The sequence below is a fragment of the Schistocerca cancellata genome, chromosome 2 (assembly GCF_023864275.1).
Source record: "Schistocerca cancellata isolate TAMUIC-IGC-003103 chromosome 2, iqSchCanc2.1, whole genome shotgun sequence".
NCBI classification, from domain to species: Eukaryota; Metazoa; Arthropoda; class Insecta; order Orthoptera; family Acrididae; genus Schistocerca; species Schistocerca cancellata.
The window spans coordinates 697,377,682-697,393,706 of NC_064627.1; the positions used below are offsets into that span (position 1 = coordinate 697,377,682).

At 36.4% G+C, this 16,025-nt stretch overlaps 1 protein-coding gene across 1 annotated transcript in view; it reads right to left on the minus strand.

Annotated features, from left to right (window-relative positions):
- Positions 1-16,025, minus strand: part of LOC126162473 (ATP-binding cassette sub-family C member 12-like) — a 516,794-nt gene that overhangs the window by 34,687 nt on the left and 466,082 nt on the right. The window contains exon 27 of the mRNA XM_049919007.1: positions 7,162-7,345. Coding sequence (XP_049774964.1) covers positions 7,162-7,345 — 184 coding nt within the window. The remainder of the gene's footprint in view (positions 1-7,161; positions 7,346-16,025) is intronic.

Here is a 16,025-nt window from a genome sequence, read left to right on the forward strand (position 1 = left end):
TGAATTACACTTATTTTTACTAGTTAAATAATATTTTTGAGTCAGTGGGCTTACCTTTGCAGAAGGATTTTGTAAGCTAGATGAGCATTTCAGAAAAGCAAAATATGTAAAGTTTTACAAACATAGTATTTCAAATTGTAGAACAGAAGATCACATGAGGTAGTCTGATGAATAATCGTAAAGGTCACTGATCAATTTGAAACCCAAGAAGTTTAACTTTTTTTAATGTCCTGATTGGAGACATTTAAACAAAATATAATGCACTCTCTTTTGCTGTTATTTAGCATTAATACCTTATGCTGAAATCAGTTGCTAAACCTAGTTATTGCTGTTTAGGTGCATGTTTCCAGTCATCTAGGTTGACTTCTTGAACAGAGTTGATTTGAGAACATTTTTCTACACAAGCAACTTATCATTTGGTGCATCCCTTTCTGCCCTTTTTGCTTGTATGCTGTCATTCTTGTCAGTTTGCACAAATAATTGTGATAAGTACTGTACACAAATCTTGCTCTTGGGTGCCCCTGATACCATTCTCAGCTTGGTGCCTCAAGTGACTACTGCTAATTGTGATACATCTTGTATAGAAATCTTACAGTTGTGGCATCTCTCTCAACTTGGTGCCCCAGCTGCAACACAACCTTGTGTTGCTTGTGCCTTAAACTGACACTGGTCTTGAATAATGTTATGTCATCTGTAAATAGTACTGTCTGAACTGTAGAAACAGCATCTAAGAACAGCTGTGTGTGGCAAATAATTTTTAACAGGTAAGCAATCTAGTTGCTGATTATTTGCATGCACAAACAGTATCCTCTCAGTTAAACAGATGAAGAGCATTCACTCATACTTCACAGAACTTTGTGATTATGACATTGTGGGGTCAGTACATAAATCATACTTTACATCAAACAGCATAACACAGTTAATGGTCTTTGTTCTCAAAACAATCATATATTTTTCATTCTGTACTCTCAGATGCTTTGACAGTAGAAAAATCGGGTTAGAAACCATTTGTGTGGAATAGAGCAGGTTGTTTTAATCTACCTACTGGTCAATATAGTAGTGAATAAAGTTATTATACATGGTTTGGGGTTAATGAGATGGACTGATAATCACCATGTAGGGTTGCATCATCTTTCTTATGAATATATGTGATTAAGGGATTAAAAATATTATAAATATTCTGGATGTAGACATGCATTTAATATCCTTTTGCTGATTTTTTATTGATATTGCAATGACTTTTCTATTCCTAGTGTCTGTAGGAGGGGGTAAAAAATCTGCCACTACACGTGTATAGTGCAACTCATTGCTCAGTTCAGTGCCACCTTTTTTGTTGACCTGGTTTGTTCTGTTCATCTGCAGTGACTGTTTTTGCTAGCATTGTTTGGTTCTTGTTTCATTTTTTATGATGGCAAGTTTAAGTGAACAATGTGCAGCTCTGAAATTTTGTTTTCTACTTGGAAAAATGCTGCTGAAACTGTTTTAATGCTGAAAACAGCTTACCAAGATGATGTTACGGAAAAAACTCAAGTGAACAAGAGGTTTTCTTGGCTTAAAAATGACGACACGTTGATTGATAACAAACCTCATTCTGGACATCCATCAGCTGTCAGAATTGATGAAAATATTGTGAAAATTCAAGAGCTTGTTCTCACAGACCATTGACAGACAACTAACCAACTGTCAGAGATTATTGCATTATCTTGGAGCTTGGTTCAGCGAATTTTAATGGAAGATTTGGGAGTAAAAAGGTTTGCTGACAAGTTCCTCAGGTTCTGACCAACAATCAAAACGAACATCAAGTTGAAACACATTGTGCTTCGAAACAACAGCTTGAAACTTACCAGATTTTCTGTCAAAGGTCATTACTAGTGATGAGTCATGGTGCTATGGTTACAACCCAGAAAAAAAGCAGCAGTCAAGCCAAAGGAAGACCCTATCCAAAAAAATGTCATCAAGTGAAATCAAACATCAAAACAATGCTGATTTGCTTTTTTGATACCAAGGGCATAGTTCATTCAGAGTTTTTTCCCACAGGTCAGAATGTCAATCAGACCTCTCATTAGGAAGTTTTAAGAAGACTGTGCAATAGTGTAAGTAAAAAAAGACCTGATTTATGGCAGACAGGAGACAGGTTCTTCCACCATTACAATGCACCTGCATACACACCATCTCTCTTAGACAGTTTTTGGCTAAAAATGGTTTGGTTCCACTACCCCATGCACTTAATGCCTGATCTGGCTTTGTGTGACTTTTTTTTATTTCCTCACATGAAAAGGGTATGAAAGCACACTGATTTGATAACACTGAAGAAGTCAGGAAAAAAATGAGGAAGGAGCTGTCAGCCATTTCTAAAGATGACAACAAAAATGTTTCAAACAGTGTAAGCACCAGTGATACAAATATATTAGTCATAATGGAGAGTATTCTGAAGGGGATGATATTGTTTTGTAAACAATTTGAAAATATGTAGCTCTAAAAAAGTTTAATTTTTTTTGGGTACCCCCTCATACTAAGATCAAATAAATTGATTTAAGAGAATCCTTGTTCCATTATAAATGGAATTTTACTGTGTTGGGAGTTAAAATGTTGATATAATGTATTTTCATTGCCAATTACTACTGCTCCACAACATAAGTAAGATGGTGGTGAAAAAAAGGTACACAAAAATCGAGTTCTGTGAGAAACATAAAAAAGAGTGTCTCTATGTATTCAGTGCAAAAAAGTTTCATGGTTCAACCTGGTAAATGTTACTGCTATGAAGTTAAAGCAAAAAATGCAAACGAGATCATTACAAGATAAAAATCTAGTGAAAAAACCATGGCAAATGTAAATTCAGTGACATCCATATGTAAACACTTTGAAGATTTTCATCTCATTTTAACTACAAAAAACAGTGATATCCATGAACTTAAAAGGACTGTAGCCTTATTGGAGAAACAGCTGCAACATCCTGGTTGTAAAACTCAAGAGAGCTTCAACTGAATCTTAAACAAATATCGGCTACCAATGATATAAACAAAGGAAGAACGACTTTGGAAACCAGCACAAAACTTAGAAATATAAAAGTAAGTGCATCAAATAGTTATAATGACAAACATGATTCTACAAACAATGTCACTCATAAACATATGAGTCCAGATGACAATTACAAACAACAACAGCTGTGCACGGTAAATTTTTCACACAACAAAGAAATCAGTCGACTGGCCTGAAGTGTGCAAAAAAGAATGAAAATCTTAATTTTTGACAATAATCATGGATGTCAGATAGCAGAAAAGGTGGCAGATACACAAACTAATGCAAGTGTCCAAGCCTTTGTCAAACCAGTAGCAGCCATTGCAGAAGTGACAAAAACAGTGGTGAAATTGTATGAAAACCTTGACTCAGAAGACAGTGTCATAATTTGTGCAGTTGCAAATGATGTTCCCAAAGATAAAGATAGTGAACTCGTCACTGTTCATGAAAGTGTGCTACCCAAACTAGGCAACACAAATGTAGCTGTTGTAAATCAACCACACAGATACGACCTACCTCCCTGGTCATGTGTAAACAAATTAATAGGAAGAGTAAATGTAGAGATACATGAAGTATGCAAAAATTTCTGTATGTGAACTTAATAAGTGTAAGCACATTAGACAGATCCATGCATAACAGCCATGGCCTTCATTTAAATCACAGTGGGAAACAATTTTTGGTTGAAGAAACCTGTCATTTAGCAAATTTGAGTCACAACAGGCATAATATAGAAGCAGTCCAAAGTACTTTGGACAGATGGGTCATAAAGAAAGATGTGATGTCTTATAAAAAGGGTGAAAGACATTTTGTAGTGAAGTAGACTGTATCACAAAAAATGTGATGCAGAATTAAATTGCAACTACACATTGAAGATTGTACACCAGAATGTACAGTCATTAACAAACAAAGTTGATAAAATAAATATACTCCTTAATAGGGAATGGAAAGATGTTTCAATATTATGTTTTTGTGAGCATTGGTTACAAAACGAGTATTTTCAATACTTAAAAATATTGCAGTTTAACCTTGCAAACTGCTTTTGCAGAATGGAATCAAAACATGGGAGAACTTGTATATATGTAAAAGAAAATGCAGATTAATCAAACAATGGAAAATCCAGGATGGAATGTAACAAAATTAGAGAAGGGAAGTTGCTACTCACCATATAGCGGAGATGCTGAGTTGCAATAGGTACACATGCACGTGCGCACATACACACACACACACACACACACACACACACACACACACACACACACACACACGTCTGCAGACTCAGAGAACTGAAACCACACTGCGAGCAGCAGCACCAGTGCATGATGGGAGTGGTGACTGGGTGTGGGGAGGAGGAGGCTGGGGCATGGAAAGAGAGGGATAGTATGGTAAGGATGGTGGACAGTGAAGTGCTGCAGTTTAGACGGAGGGCAGGAGAGAATGTGCGGAGGGGGGAGGGGGTAAGGAGCGGATAGGAGAGGAATAAAAAGAAAAAGAAAAGAAATTAAAAGACTGGGTGTAAAAGGTGAAATGATGGGTGTGTAGTGCTGGAATGGGAACGGGGAGGGGGCTGTATGGGTGAGGACAGTGGCTATCAAAGTTTGAGGCCAGGAGGGTTACGGGAATGTAGGATGTATTGTAGGGAAAGTTACCACCTGTGCAATTCAGAAAAGCTGGTGTTGGTGGGAAGGATCCATATGACACAGGCTGCTCTGTTATGATGCAGATATGAATCTCACAGTCATTCATTACACACAGCACACATCTAATAGAGAAGTTGGTAGAAAGTCTCATTTGGGTAAATATAATGTGTGTTGTTGAATCACATTGGGGAATAATCTGCAAACTACAAATTCGCCAGAAACTAGAGATATTACCTTTTGTACAAGATAAAAAGAAAGTTAGGGTACCTCTCTCTAAACAAATAATGCAGTTAAATACTCTGGAAAATGCGGAGACTTAAAACATACCATGGATAAAATTTCAAAGAAGTATCGATTAGTGCCATAGGTTTGTGTCTCTCTTTTCAAAAAAGTACTTCAATAACACAGGCAGCCAGAAGATTTTACTGAGAAACTTCTTAACTTTCTGAGGCACATATTCCAAATGTGGCAATGGGAATCTTACTTTCTACACAAGAGCAGCAACACTGACGAGATTCTCATTTAGTTTTCAGTTGTTCTAAATGAAATATTTATTGCCCCTTTATAATGCTCTGTCATATTGCTTGGCATGTCTCAATATATGATAATCTCATCTGTGTTGCTGATCTTGTGTTGGGTAAGATTCTTGCTGAGAATGATGCATTTGGATAGCATCACTCAGGTAGTTGAGGAGTGTATAATACTTATATCTGGTGCCACAGCAGTGGGGCAGCAGCAGACATTGGCACCTATCATTACAGTGCTTTGTTGCACTGTTCAATCTCATTTCTGGACACGAGTTTCAGTTCTCAGTTTATTTCATTACTTATCCTCTACAGAGTCTCAAAATTTGTCGGTATTGTTTTGGTACACTGTGCACCTGTGCCCACCCTGAAGTATGCTTGCAGGCAGTGGCAGGTAGTGTTGGTCAACTTCAAGATGGCATGACTGCAAGTGTCTTGTGGATGTGTGACCTGCTTGACCACACCTGGATGCCTGCATTTACCCAATGGAGTATGATCATGTGTACTGAGGTCCCACTGTAAGACTGTCCATGCATCATCTGTTTGCCCAACCCTGCCCGCCTGCATACATACCCTCTCAAATGGTCCTGGATAGGACACAAGCTGGAGCAGTCTACAGTAGACATAAGACTTAGCAAGTAATGTTTGAGACTTTCATAAGTTCTTTGGACATAATTCAGTTGTCGACAGAGAGCTCATGTTGCTAAAACAAATATATCAAATGCAAGAAATAAATATAATGTACTGCACGTAAGTAGGTGGAAATGTTAAATGACTGGCAATCAATCACTTTAATTACATGTAACTATTAAATTCATTATTTGTAATTTTATAAATCTCTCAAGTGATTTTTCAGTTTGACGCATAGATATTTTGTGAGCATATTTCAAACACCAATCTCGGTGACATTGCACAGCCATTAATACCAATAACTGACAGTAAATCAGCTGACAGTATAGCTGAATTTGCATAACTTTTATACAAGTCAGTGAATCAATAGTCAAGCCTAGAGCAGAAGTTTGGTAAAGCCCTGATACATTTGTTACAAAACACTCAGTTAGAATTTACAACCGCTACCAATATTGTAATCTCTGCAAACTCCCAGCACCCACAAAATCACAAACATGCAGTACCCACTCCACAGTGCATTGCCTAATACATGTTCTGCCTTTTAGAAAGACTTTTGGACAATCAAACTCATCACTTTCAGTAATGGCTGTAGCGCTGAGCTAATTGATGACAGTCTATGAAAAAGGAAAATGCATAAAACTTATATATACCACTTCTGTACACAGGCTTACAGGAATGAGTAAGTAGTGACAAAAATGGATGCACAATTCCAGTTATTAGAAAAATTTTAGGTAGTCTTGCAAAAATGTTAAATGTCATGACTACAGACCTGCATTCTTCAATACCAACACTGCAGCTAAATATTATTGCATAGCAATTGCAAGTACAGTGGAAAAGTATTTATTGGTCAAGATGCCAGAGCTGTGGCAATTAAGCTATCAGAACATGAGAGAAGCTGGAGAACAGGAAAGACAGATTCAAGATTTGCAGAATATATTTTTGTTTTCTATTATTTAGAAAATTCAACACAGGGGTTTTACATTTTTGTGGTTCACTCAGTTATGGCAATGTACAATAAGAGAGATAAACTACCAGTACTTTGTAATTTTAAATCCTATTTTGTTGTGTACTGTCATCTCTGATGGTCTTGTTTTGTTACAGACTCAAAAGAATCTTATATGAGGAGAAAGATGAATGGGTAAATTATGACAAAGTTTTGAAAAAAAGTGTTACATTTTTTCTCGGCACATAATGGAAAATAAGAGAGAGTGAGGGGGATGTAATAGCTGGTGAGTTTTGGGATTAGTTTAACTGAATAACAATATGTGACAAACAATATTTTAAATGGATATAATATTTTAGAGATTTAAAAACAGCTTTAGAATAACAAATATTACATTTAGTCAATCTACCTTATAGTTCCCCTGAACAGAATAGGGTTGTGTGGTACAACTGCGATTTTGGATCTGAGAACATTCAGAGGAATTTTTTCAATGTTCACTCCTCCAATGAAGATGCGTCCTTCAGATAATTCTACCAGACGATACAGAGCTGCTCCTATGGACTTTCTTCCAGCATCAGGGTAGCCAAAAATGCCTATGTGACAAAATATTTAGGGTTAAATCATTGTTGAAAAGTCTGTCCTACAAACTGCTTCTTAACAAAATAAAAAATCCAAAATGAAAGTGTAGCAAAATAAGACAGAAGTAATATCTGTTTATCAGATAACAAATGACCAAAAGACACACTTCTAAAAATAAAAGTTACAGGACTTCAAAACTTTCAAAATGATGGGTCTCCAACATTGGAGAAAAGGGAGAGGAAAAATTGTGAAAAAAAATGAAACTTTTCAACTTGTTAGACAGAAAACTCATGCAATAGATAGCCTGACCAATTAAATGAATTAAATGAAAATTTAACACTGATATCATTTGTGTAGTGCCACAAAACTGTTGACACAAAATTTATACTACTATCAGTGGCACAATCACAGGTAATGTTACATTTTGCTGTGCTTTGTATATTCATGGTGAAATTGATAGATACTGTGTTTTAATGCACTACTATTTAATGTATATATTTTTTCTTTCATAAAGATTTCCTTCTAGTTGTTGTTTTTTCTTTTTTATTCCCTGTGTGCTGAGAAAACATCATGGCTGACTGGGGTTCATCCACTGCATATTGTAGACTAGTTGCACAGATAAAATATGTTGTGAGGATGAGCTCCATGATGTTGTGTTGATGCTTGTCTTTGTATTTTTTTCCCTTTTTTTATCAATAATCAGTGTTTATGTTTTTTTCTTGTTTTATTGGGAGACATTTGTAATTAGGAATGGAGACAGAAATTAACTGTGCTGAGCAGTGTGTTATCTTCTTAGCTCTTCAACCATCAAGTTGGTTAGCAGAAGTTTGCCATGCATTTCTGTATTCAGCATTCCTCTTGAGAGTGTTACAGGTGGTGCAGCTAGCATCCTCCATAATCTGGTTCATATATTCTATTCAGTCTGCCTCTTTGTATTTTTCCCATCTACTGTCCCTTCAATCATACTTTTCATGATAACAACATGTCTCAGTAGATGGACAAACCATGTGTCCCTTCTGCATTTGATTAACTTCAGGAGCCAAAGCTTCTCTTCCTCCAATCTGCAGAGCACGTCTTCACTTGATGTCTTGTGTACCCAGGAAATCTTGAGCATTCTGTGGCAGCACCAAAACGTGAAGGCTGTTATTTTATGTTTTTCTGCTGCTCTGAGTGTTCATGTTTCACTTCCATACAGCAGTACACTCCACACAAATGTCTTTATTAGGTTTTTTCTTAAATGTTTGTCTGTGCAGCTGGACATAAAAAGGTTTCTTCTCTTGTTAAAAGCAGACTTGCCTGGGGGATATGGCTTGCAATATCCTTCCTTCACCTTCTGTCTGACATAATTTTTCTCCTTAGTTAGGCAAGGGATTCGGCAGTCTCTAGTCAGTCATTGTTAAGTGAGCATTGGTCAGTGGTGTTCAGTCTGCTTGTCACTAAGATTTTGGTTTTACCTTTATTAATTTTCATATTATAGTAAGAGCTGAGGGTGGTTTCCATCTGGGCTAGCAGCATTTTTAATTATTCTTCATCTTCACTTAGCACTGTGATATCATCAGCAAATCTTAGCATTCTACAGTGAAATCCCTATTTTACATCTTCATGTGGTCCAGACTTAGAAACGTAAAATTGAGGAAAATGCATACTTGAGGAAAATACAGACTTGAGGAAAATGTTAAAACCCCTAAATGTGAGCAAAAACATATGTAATTGGCATATGTGAAAACATATGTAATTGGCATATGTGATTAACAATTGTAATCCTCTCCAACACACTGTATAAAACCTGAATAAGTTAAGGAAATGAAATGTACAATACAATATTTATACAATAATTTGTGGTAATGAATTTCATCAGTTCGTAAAAAAACCACAGATGTATAACAGCAAGTAAAAACTGTGAAAAAATTGGAATTGGTATCTGGGCACAACATAATTGAGCTATTTTACGACATGCTATGACCACAAATTATACATCAAAACATGCATTTTTGAGAGATCTTTCCTTTGTGATCGACCAGAAAAAAGCAAAAATTGATGAACATGGTGAATTAAACTGAAAACTGTTAAGTATCGTGAAAGGCATCAGAACATGTGGGGGTGTGTGTTTTCCTTCTGCAGCTAATTGCAGTGTAGCATATGCTGGTGATGTGAGTACAGTGACCTCTAGTGTATTTCTTGCAAACTTTTCCTTGTTCATTGTCCCAAGTAGTTGAAGTGGAGCACTCTGAAGTATTACCAACATGTGCCATTACACTCTGAACTTGTCATTTGCTATAGTGTGAACACAGCAAGTTTCATGAAAACACGTGTGAGGGCTGTTCAAAAAATTCTAGAACTTTTGCCAAAAAATTTTTATACACTTACATTTTACATATTGTGCATGGTCTCCATCTAAATACTCTCCACCACAATTGATACACCACTGACAATGCTGCTTTCACTTTCAGAAGCAGTCTTGGTACACCTCTTTCTGGATCATGTGACATGCAGTCAGCAAATTTTCTTTTATCTCATCTATCATTGTAAATCTTCATCCTTGCAATATGGTTTTCAACTTTGGAAATTAAAAAAAAAAAGTTCACAGGCCCCAGGTCTGGAGAGTACAAGGATGAGGCTGCCCAGTGATTTTATTTTTTGTGCAATAGTCATGCACCAACATGGATGAATGTGTGGATGCATTATTGTGAGGCAAAGGCCATGAATTGTCTCGCCACACTTCAGGCCATTTCCTTCTCACATATTCTCGCAGGTGTCACAACACATCCCAATAGTACCATCGACTAACAGTTTGTCCCTGTGGCACAAATTCATTATGAACTAATTTTTCAAAGTCTAGGAAAACCATCAGCATGACTCTGACATTTGACCTGACCTGACCAGCTTTTTTTGATCTTGGAGAAACTTTCCTGATCAATTGTGAAGATTGAGCCTTGGTCTGAACATCATAACCATAGACCCACATTTCATCAGCAGTTACAATTCTCTTAAGGAACATCTCATTCTCATCTGTATGATCCAGAAACCCTTCACAGACTGTGAGGTGAAGGTCTTTCTAGTCATGGCTCTTGAGCTGTGGGACGAACTTGGCAGCAACATGATGCATTCAGAGATGTTGTGTCAGGATTTCATGACATAATCCAATTTAAATGTTACATTCTTCTGCATTCTCTTGGACAGCCAGTCTTAGTTTGGCATGCACAGTTCTGTTGACATTCCTGACATGAACGTCATCAGTGGACATCAAAGGGTGTCCTGAACAAGGGTAATCTTTAATGTCCTTCTAGCCATTTTTAAACCATGTGAACCATTTGTAACACTGAGGATGGCGTAAGAACTTACCAGTGTAGGCTTCCTGCATCATTTGGTGTGTCTTGCTAAATATTTTCTTGAGTTTCATGCAAAATGTGATGCAAATGCATTGTTCCTCTAACTCCGCCATCTTGAAATTAGTAAACTATGCAACAGAACGCTCTACTCAATATAGCACTGAACAATAACTAACAGACCCACAACAATGAAACTTCAGGCAATTAAACATTAAACATAGGTGTTTGCAGGGATTCTAATGGCTTTGGATGATGATTTACGTGTGAAGTAGATATACTAACTTCCACTTCTTTTACGAGATGACTTACTTGAGATGTTTGACCAAACTCCTTTGCTGGCTAGCCTGCTGCTGCAAAGTCTCTCTTCTCTTCTTCTCCAAATTATGTTGCTAGGTACAGGAATTTCTTAAGTCACTTTCTACTTATAAAAATAAGTAGACATACAAATTTTCATTTCCTTCAATTAATGATGTATATTAAACTTCAGATATATTAAAACTCTCACTCTTCACATAAACATATACTGCTTTGTAAGTCTCTCATGTCTCTAAACATCAGAAACAAACTAATTTACATATAAGAGAAAGGTGGCTTAAGCACCATGTTCATTCTCAACATGAACCATAATACACGTCTTCCCTTCAACAAGGCTAAGACAAAAGTTTCTCACAAGGGTACCTTCTCAACTGTTCTCGTTATTATAACAATGGTCACTGACACAATTAGCACAGAATAACATAGAAGCTCCATGGTCCTTCTGTACGCTTTTACTAAAACGTCCATGGATCGCCCGAGAAATACTTGTCATTGCCGTTTGACTGCCGCATCTACATTCTTCTCGCGACTGAATTTCAAACCTACACACACAAACATGTGACACGCAGTAGGTAGGATTCTATCATCCCACAATCACTTCTAAAATATCATGTGTTTGAGATGGTAGATGGCCAAGTGGTTCTAGAATTTACACCAACATTCTCAAATCAGTACAGGATGCTACCCGCATTTCGCTCCAACACACCATTAGCACAAAATTACAAATGTTCCAGAATTTTTTGAACAGATCTCATATATACAAACAAGTTGTTATTCACATGTGACACTTATGTAAACCAGTGAATATGAAATAAAGTTAAGCCTGCTGTAATTTCAATGTTTCTCTGTCCCAGCAATCTATTACATTATAACAATCTGTCCACCATCACAATGCATTGAACACCACTGAGGACTGCAACGAAGTCAAACAAGCCATTGCAAAACAGTTCACTGAAGACATTCTGTTCATGTGATGCTGCACAAGGCAAATGGAGTAGCCTACATCGGCTGCAATCGGTAGAGGCACAATATGTTTTGGATTCTGTCGACAGTTTCTGAGCAGAATTACAGTAAGTACAGTAAGTAAAATTAATGCATGTTAGTGATGGGTGTATGAGGTATAAATATATAAATTAAAACTAAGTGGAAGCCATTGTCATTTGATTGACTGTAAACTGATCACATCGGCCATACTTTGGAACAAACCACCAAGTAAGCTTGGCTTGCATTTTATCACTCTATATGCTAGAAGCCACTCCATTAGCATCATAACCATGCTATACAGCTATTGGTTGCAAGTGGAAAACAAACATCAAAGATGTTGTAATCTGGCAGCACTCACTGTATTTGACAGTTTTTGGTTTATTTCAGTATGTAGGCTATAAGTTTGTGCTAGTTTCCAGGTGAACATAAAGCGAAAGAACCCTCAAAACTTCATGTTTTAAGGTATAATTTGTGGTAGTTGTGTGTTGGGAAATGACTCAATTTCCTTGTACATCATTAGCAAAATTGATAATCTTTTCAATTATGCATGGTACCCTACAGTATTAGTAGTGGCAAAACCCACTTTTTTCCCTAATAGGTCTATTATGTGACATAAAATTTTGTAAATTCCCTTCTTGTTTGTTTATGGATTTACGAATTGGTTATGTCAGTTATGAGTGTTGATAAAGTTGCTACCTAGGAGGAGAAGAATGAAATTCTTGCACCAACATTGATTTATAGCTTCTGTGCCTGTTTATAACCCAGTACTTTAGAAATTTTGAATGTTTCATAAGCTATAAACTTATTACATGTGTTAGAGTGGTGTGGTGGCTGTGCTGGCTGTTAGGTGAGTAACAAGTCACCAGCCAACAAGATCTCACTAGCTGGGTATGGGTGACATTTTCTTTATTCTGACCAAGCCTATTCTTTGAGACTCAATGTTTGAATTTAATAGGTTGATGAATGATATTGTTGCTGAATACAGTACATTGCAAATACATGACAAAAGACAAGACTGAGTTATAAGTGGCACAAGAAAACTTGGTGGATGGGTCCCTTTGTCATATATTGGCTCAGTCCAGAACACTTTACATAAATTGTCCTGTTTTTCCATTGCTGCTGCAACCTAGAAGTACTTGTATCATAATTGCATGATGCAGCTAAACATTGCAAGTTGTGCGGGCAGTGCCAATCATGGAGTACATAATCATTTCCTCTCTCAAGTCTCCCCCCTTGTGCAATGGCCTAAAAAATTGCTTTTACTCTGCCACTACCTGCAACCTGAACCATCTGTCTTTTGTGCCACTTATAAGTCATTCAGTCACATCAAATGTCAACAGGAAGCAAACGGAACAAAATCAAGTGAGATATTGAGTAATAATGTAGAATCAAGGTAACCTTACAAGGAATAAACATAGAACTGGGAATTTTTTATCATTTATCTTATGGATTTTTCACAAGGACTATGAATTTATGTGTAGAATAATGAGAAATGTAAAATCGGAAAGCGTAAAATTGAATTTCGACTGTATTTTCTTTCCATGACTTTTAATTCTTCCTATAGCTCATAGTTCGTCCCTAGTTTGATCTATTGCCCTCTGAATGGATTGCTGAACAAGACAGGAGAGAGTAAGCAACACTGTTGTACACCCTACTTAACAGTAGCTCCTACTTTATGTTCTAGACACTTTAAAAAAGTGTCGCCAGTCTTCCCTGTCATATGCTTCTTCTAAGTTGATGATGAAATATATGTGTCTTGCCACTTCATTAGTCTTTTCTCAAAAATTAATATAAGCTGAGTATTGCTCCTCAAGTGTCTACACCTCTTCTATGGCAAAACTGGTTGTCTGTGAACACTGTATGTATCCTGGCTTCTATCCATCATAAAATGATAGAGGTCAAGATCTTTGAGTCATATGTTACCAAATAGAAGGTCCTCTATTGTTCACCTCTGTTTGCAAATGCTTTTTTGAAACTGGAAGTGCGATACATTTTTAAAGTATGTTGGGTGCTCTCCAGTTTTGTATATAACTTGTATGAGATGGGACAGTTCTTCATGTAACACTGTGTAATATAGATGCAGGACCTATATTTATATATTAGCAGAAAACTGGACTATATTTTATGATAGCTATGTAAAAGGAACTGAAATTATTATTATTATTATTATTATTTAGTTAGCTTTGAGTTGTAAAATATAGTCATGGAACCTGCTATTTGAGAAAAAAGTTAGAGAGAGAGAAAGAGAACCACTGTAATAGACAAGGCTTGGAAACATGAGATGGCAGGGATGGTATAAAGGACAGTCATTAAACAAGGACTTGGAAAAAAAGTAACTGAGAAGGGAAAGTGAGGCAGGGAAAGATTGAGAAATTTGGTGGAAGAAACAAAAAATACAATAACAACATAAAATCATAAAGAGTACAGGGAAGAATAGGGAACTTTGTGACATATTTGCAACCAGATACTCATATTCCAATGGCTTCATCAACAATTAATTATAGACTAGTAACAAATACTTTATTCATAATATGACTTCGGCAGTGAAATGCTTTCTCCCCTCTGGCTACACAGTTGCAGAAAATTGCTTCCTGCATCTGCAGACTATAGCAAAATCTTGTGAGCTTAGTGAGAAATGCTTATAAGAATACAAGGAGCTGAGGATGAAATCTAATCCTCCTTCCAAAAATTGTTATAAAATGAAAAGAATGTACTACAAAAGGCATAACTCCTTTTTTAAGCTAGAATTTAAAATTTAGGAAATTGTTGCACAATTATGAAAAAAAGTATCAGTAGTTCTCAAATGTTGGAAAATTTACAATATTTTATTTGTTTAAACTGGTGTTCTGTGGGATCACAAGACCCATTCATCACATCTCACATAAGGAAACATGCTGTCTCAAGTTAAGAGCAATGACTCATTTTGTGATAAGTGCAATAGTATGGGGTCTGTTACTGATTTATGAAGAACCAGAAAAGATGTAAATCACAAGAGAGTCATTTATGAGAGGCCCCAAGAAATCAGCTGAAAAATTCCCAATGAAAAAAATTACCCCCAAAAAATAATTAAATTAAGTATTAGGAAATTGTGGAAAATATGATAGTGTCTTCAGAATGAGAAAGAACCAGCTAGAAAACAGGCAGAAGCATAAGCATCTGCAGGGGGGAGGGGATGGGGGGGAGTGAAGGGCAAAAGGGCCCCCACCCCACTTCCCAGAAATTGAGTACAGAATTTTTATGCATTACAGAATTCTCATACACTTTTAGAAGTGGGTGGATATTTTCTAGGATAGAGTAAGTTTTTTGTGTCACCTATAAAATTTAGTTCTTGTGGCATGAAGCATCTTGAAACTGACTACCTCACTTGGCAAATATGGAAATTGTAGATTATTCCCCTGAATTGGAAGACTGAGGGAACTGAAAAAACTGAGTAACAAGACAACAAACACAAGTGATAAGATGAGGAAATAATGGAGGAAATTAATGATGAATGAACGTGGCAGATAATAACTACAATTGAAAAACAGTTAACTTCTACAGTTTGCTTTCAAATTTAACTTTGCCCTCTGTCAGACATTTTATATCACTGGGCAAGTGATCAAAAATTTGGATGGCAATATTGTTCACACCTTTTTGTGCTAAAGAATACCCTAATGTTAAATAATGAATGTCATTTTTTATGGTATTGTAATTACATACATCATTGTTCCTTTGGAACTGTGCTAACTTTTTTGCATCAAACTTCATAAGGCTAATATAACAATGAAAATAATCAATTTTTGACAACATGATTTTTGATGACAGACTGTAATTGGATAGATAAATTATCTGAAATATTTATATCATGCAAGGGCCTCACTTTCAACCATAAAGCTGCATTTAATAGTGCTGCTTTGACGAAGAACATACTTTCCTTCACATGTGATATCAACTGGAAATATCACTTTGCAACCCCAATCCCAAAACCTTTCCAACAGAAAACCTGATACTGATGTAAATCATAATTTCTATGCCAGAAATCTTAATACTGGCTTCAGTGATCACTATGCACAGTTTATTGCTTTGC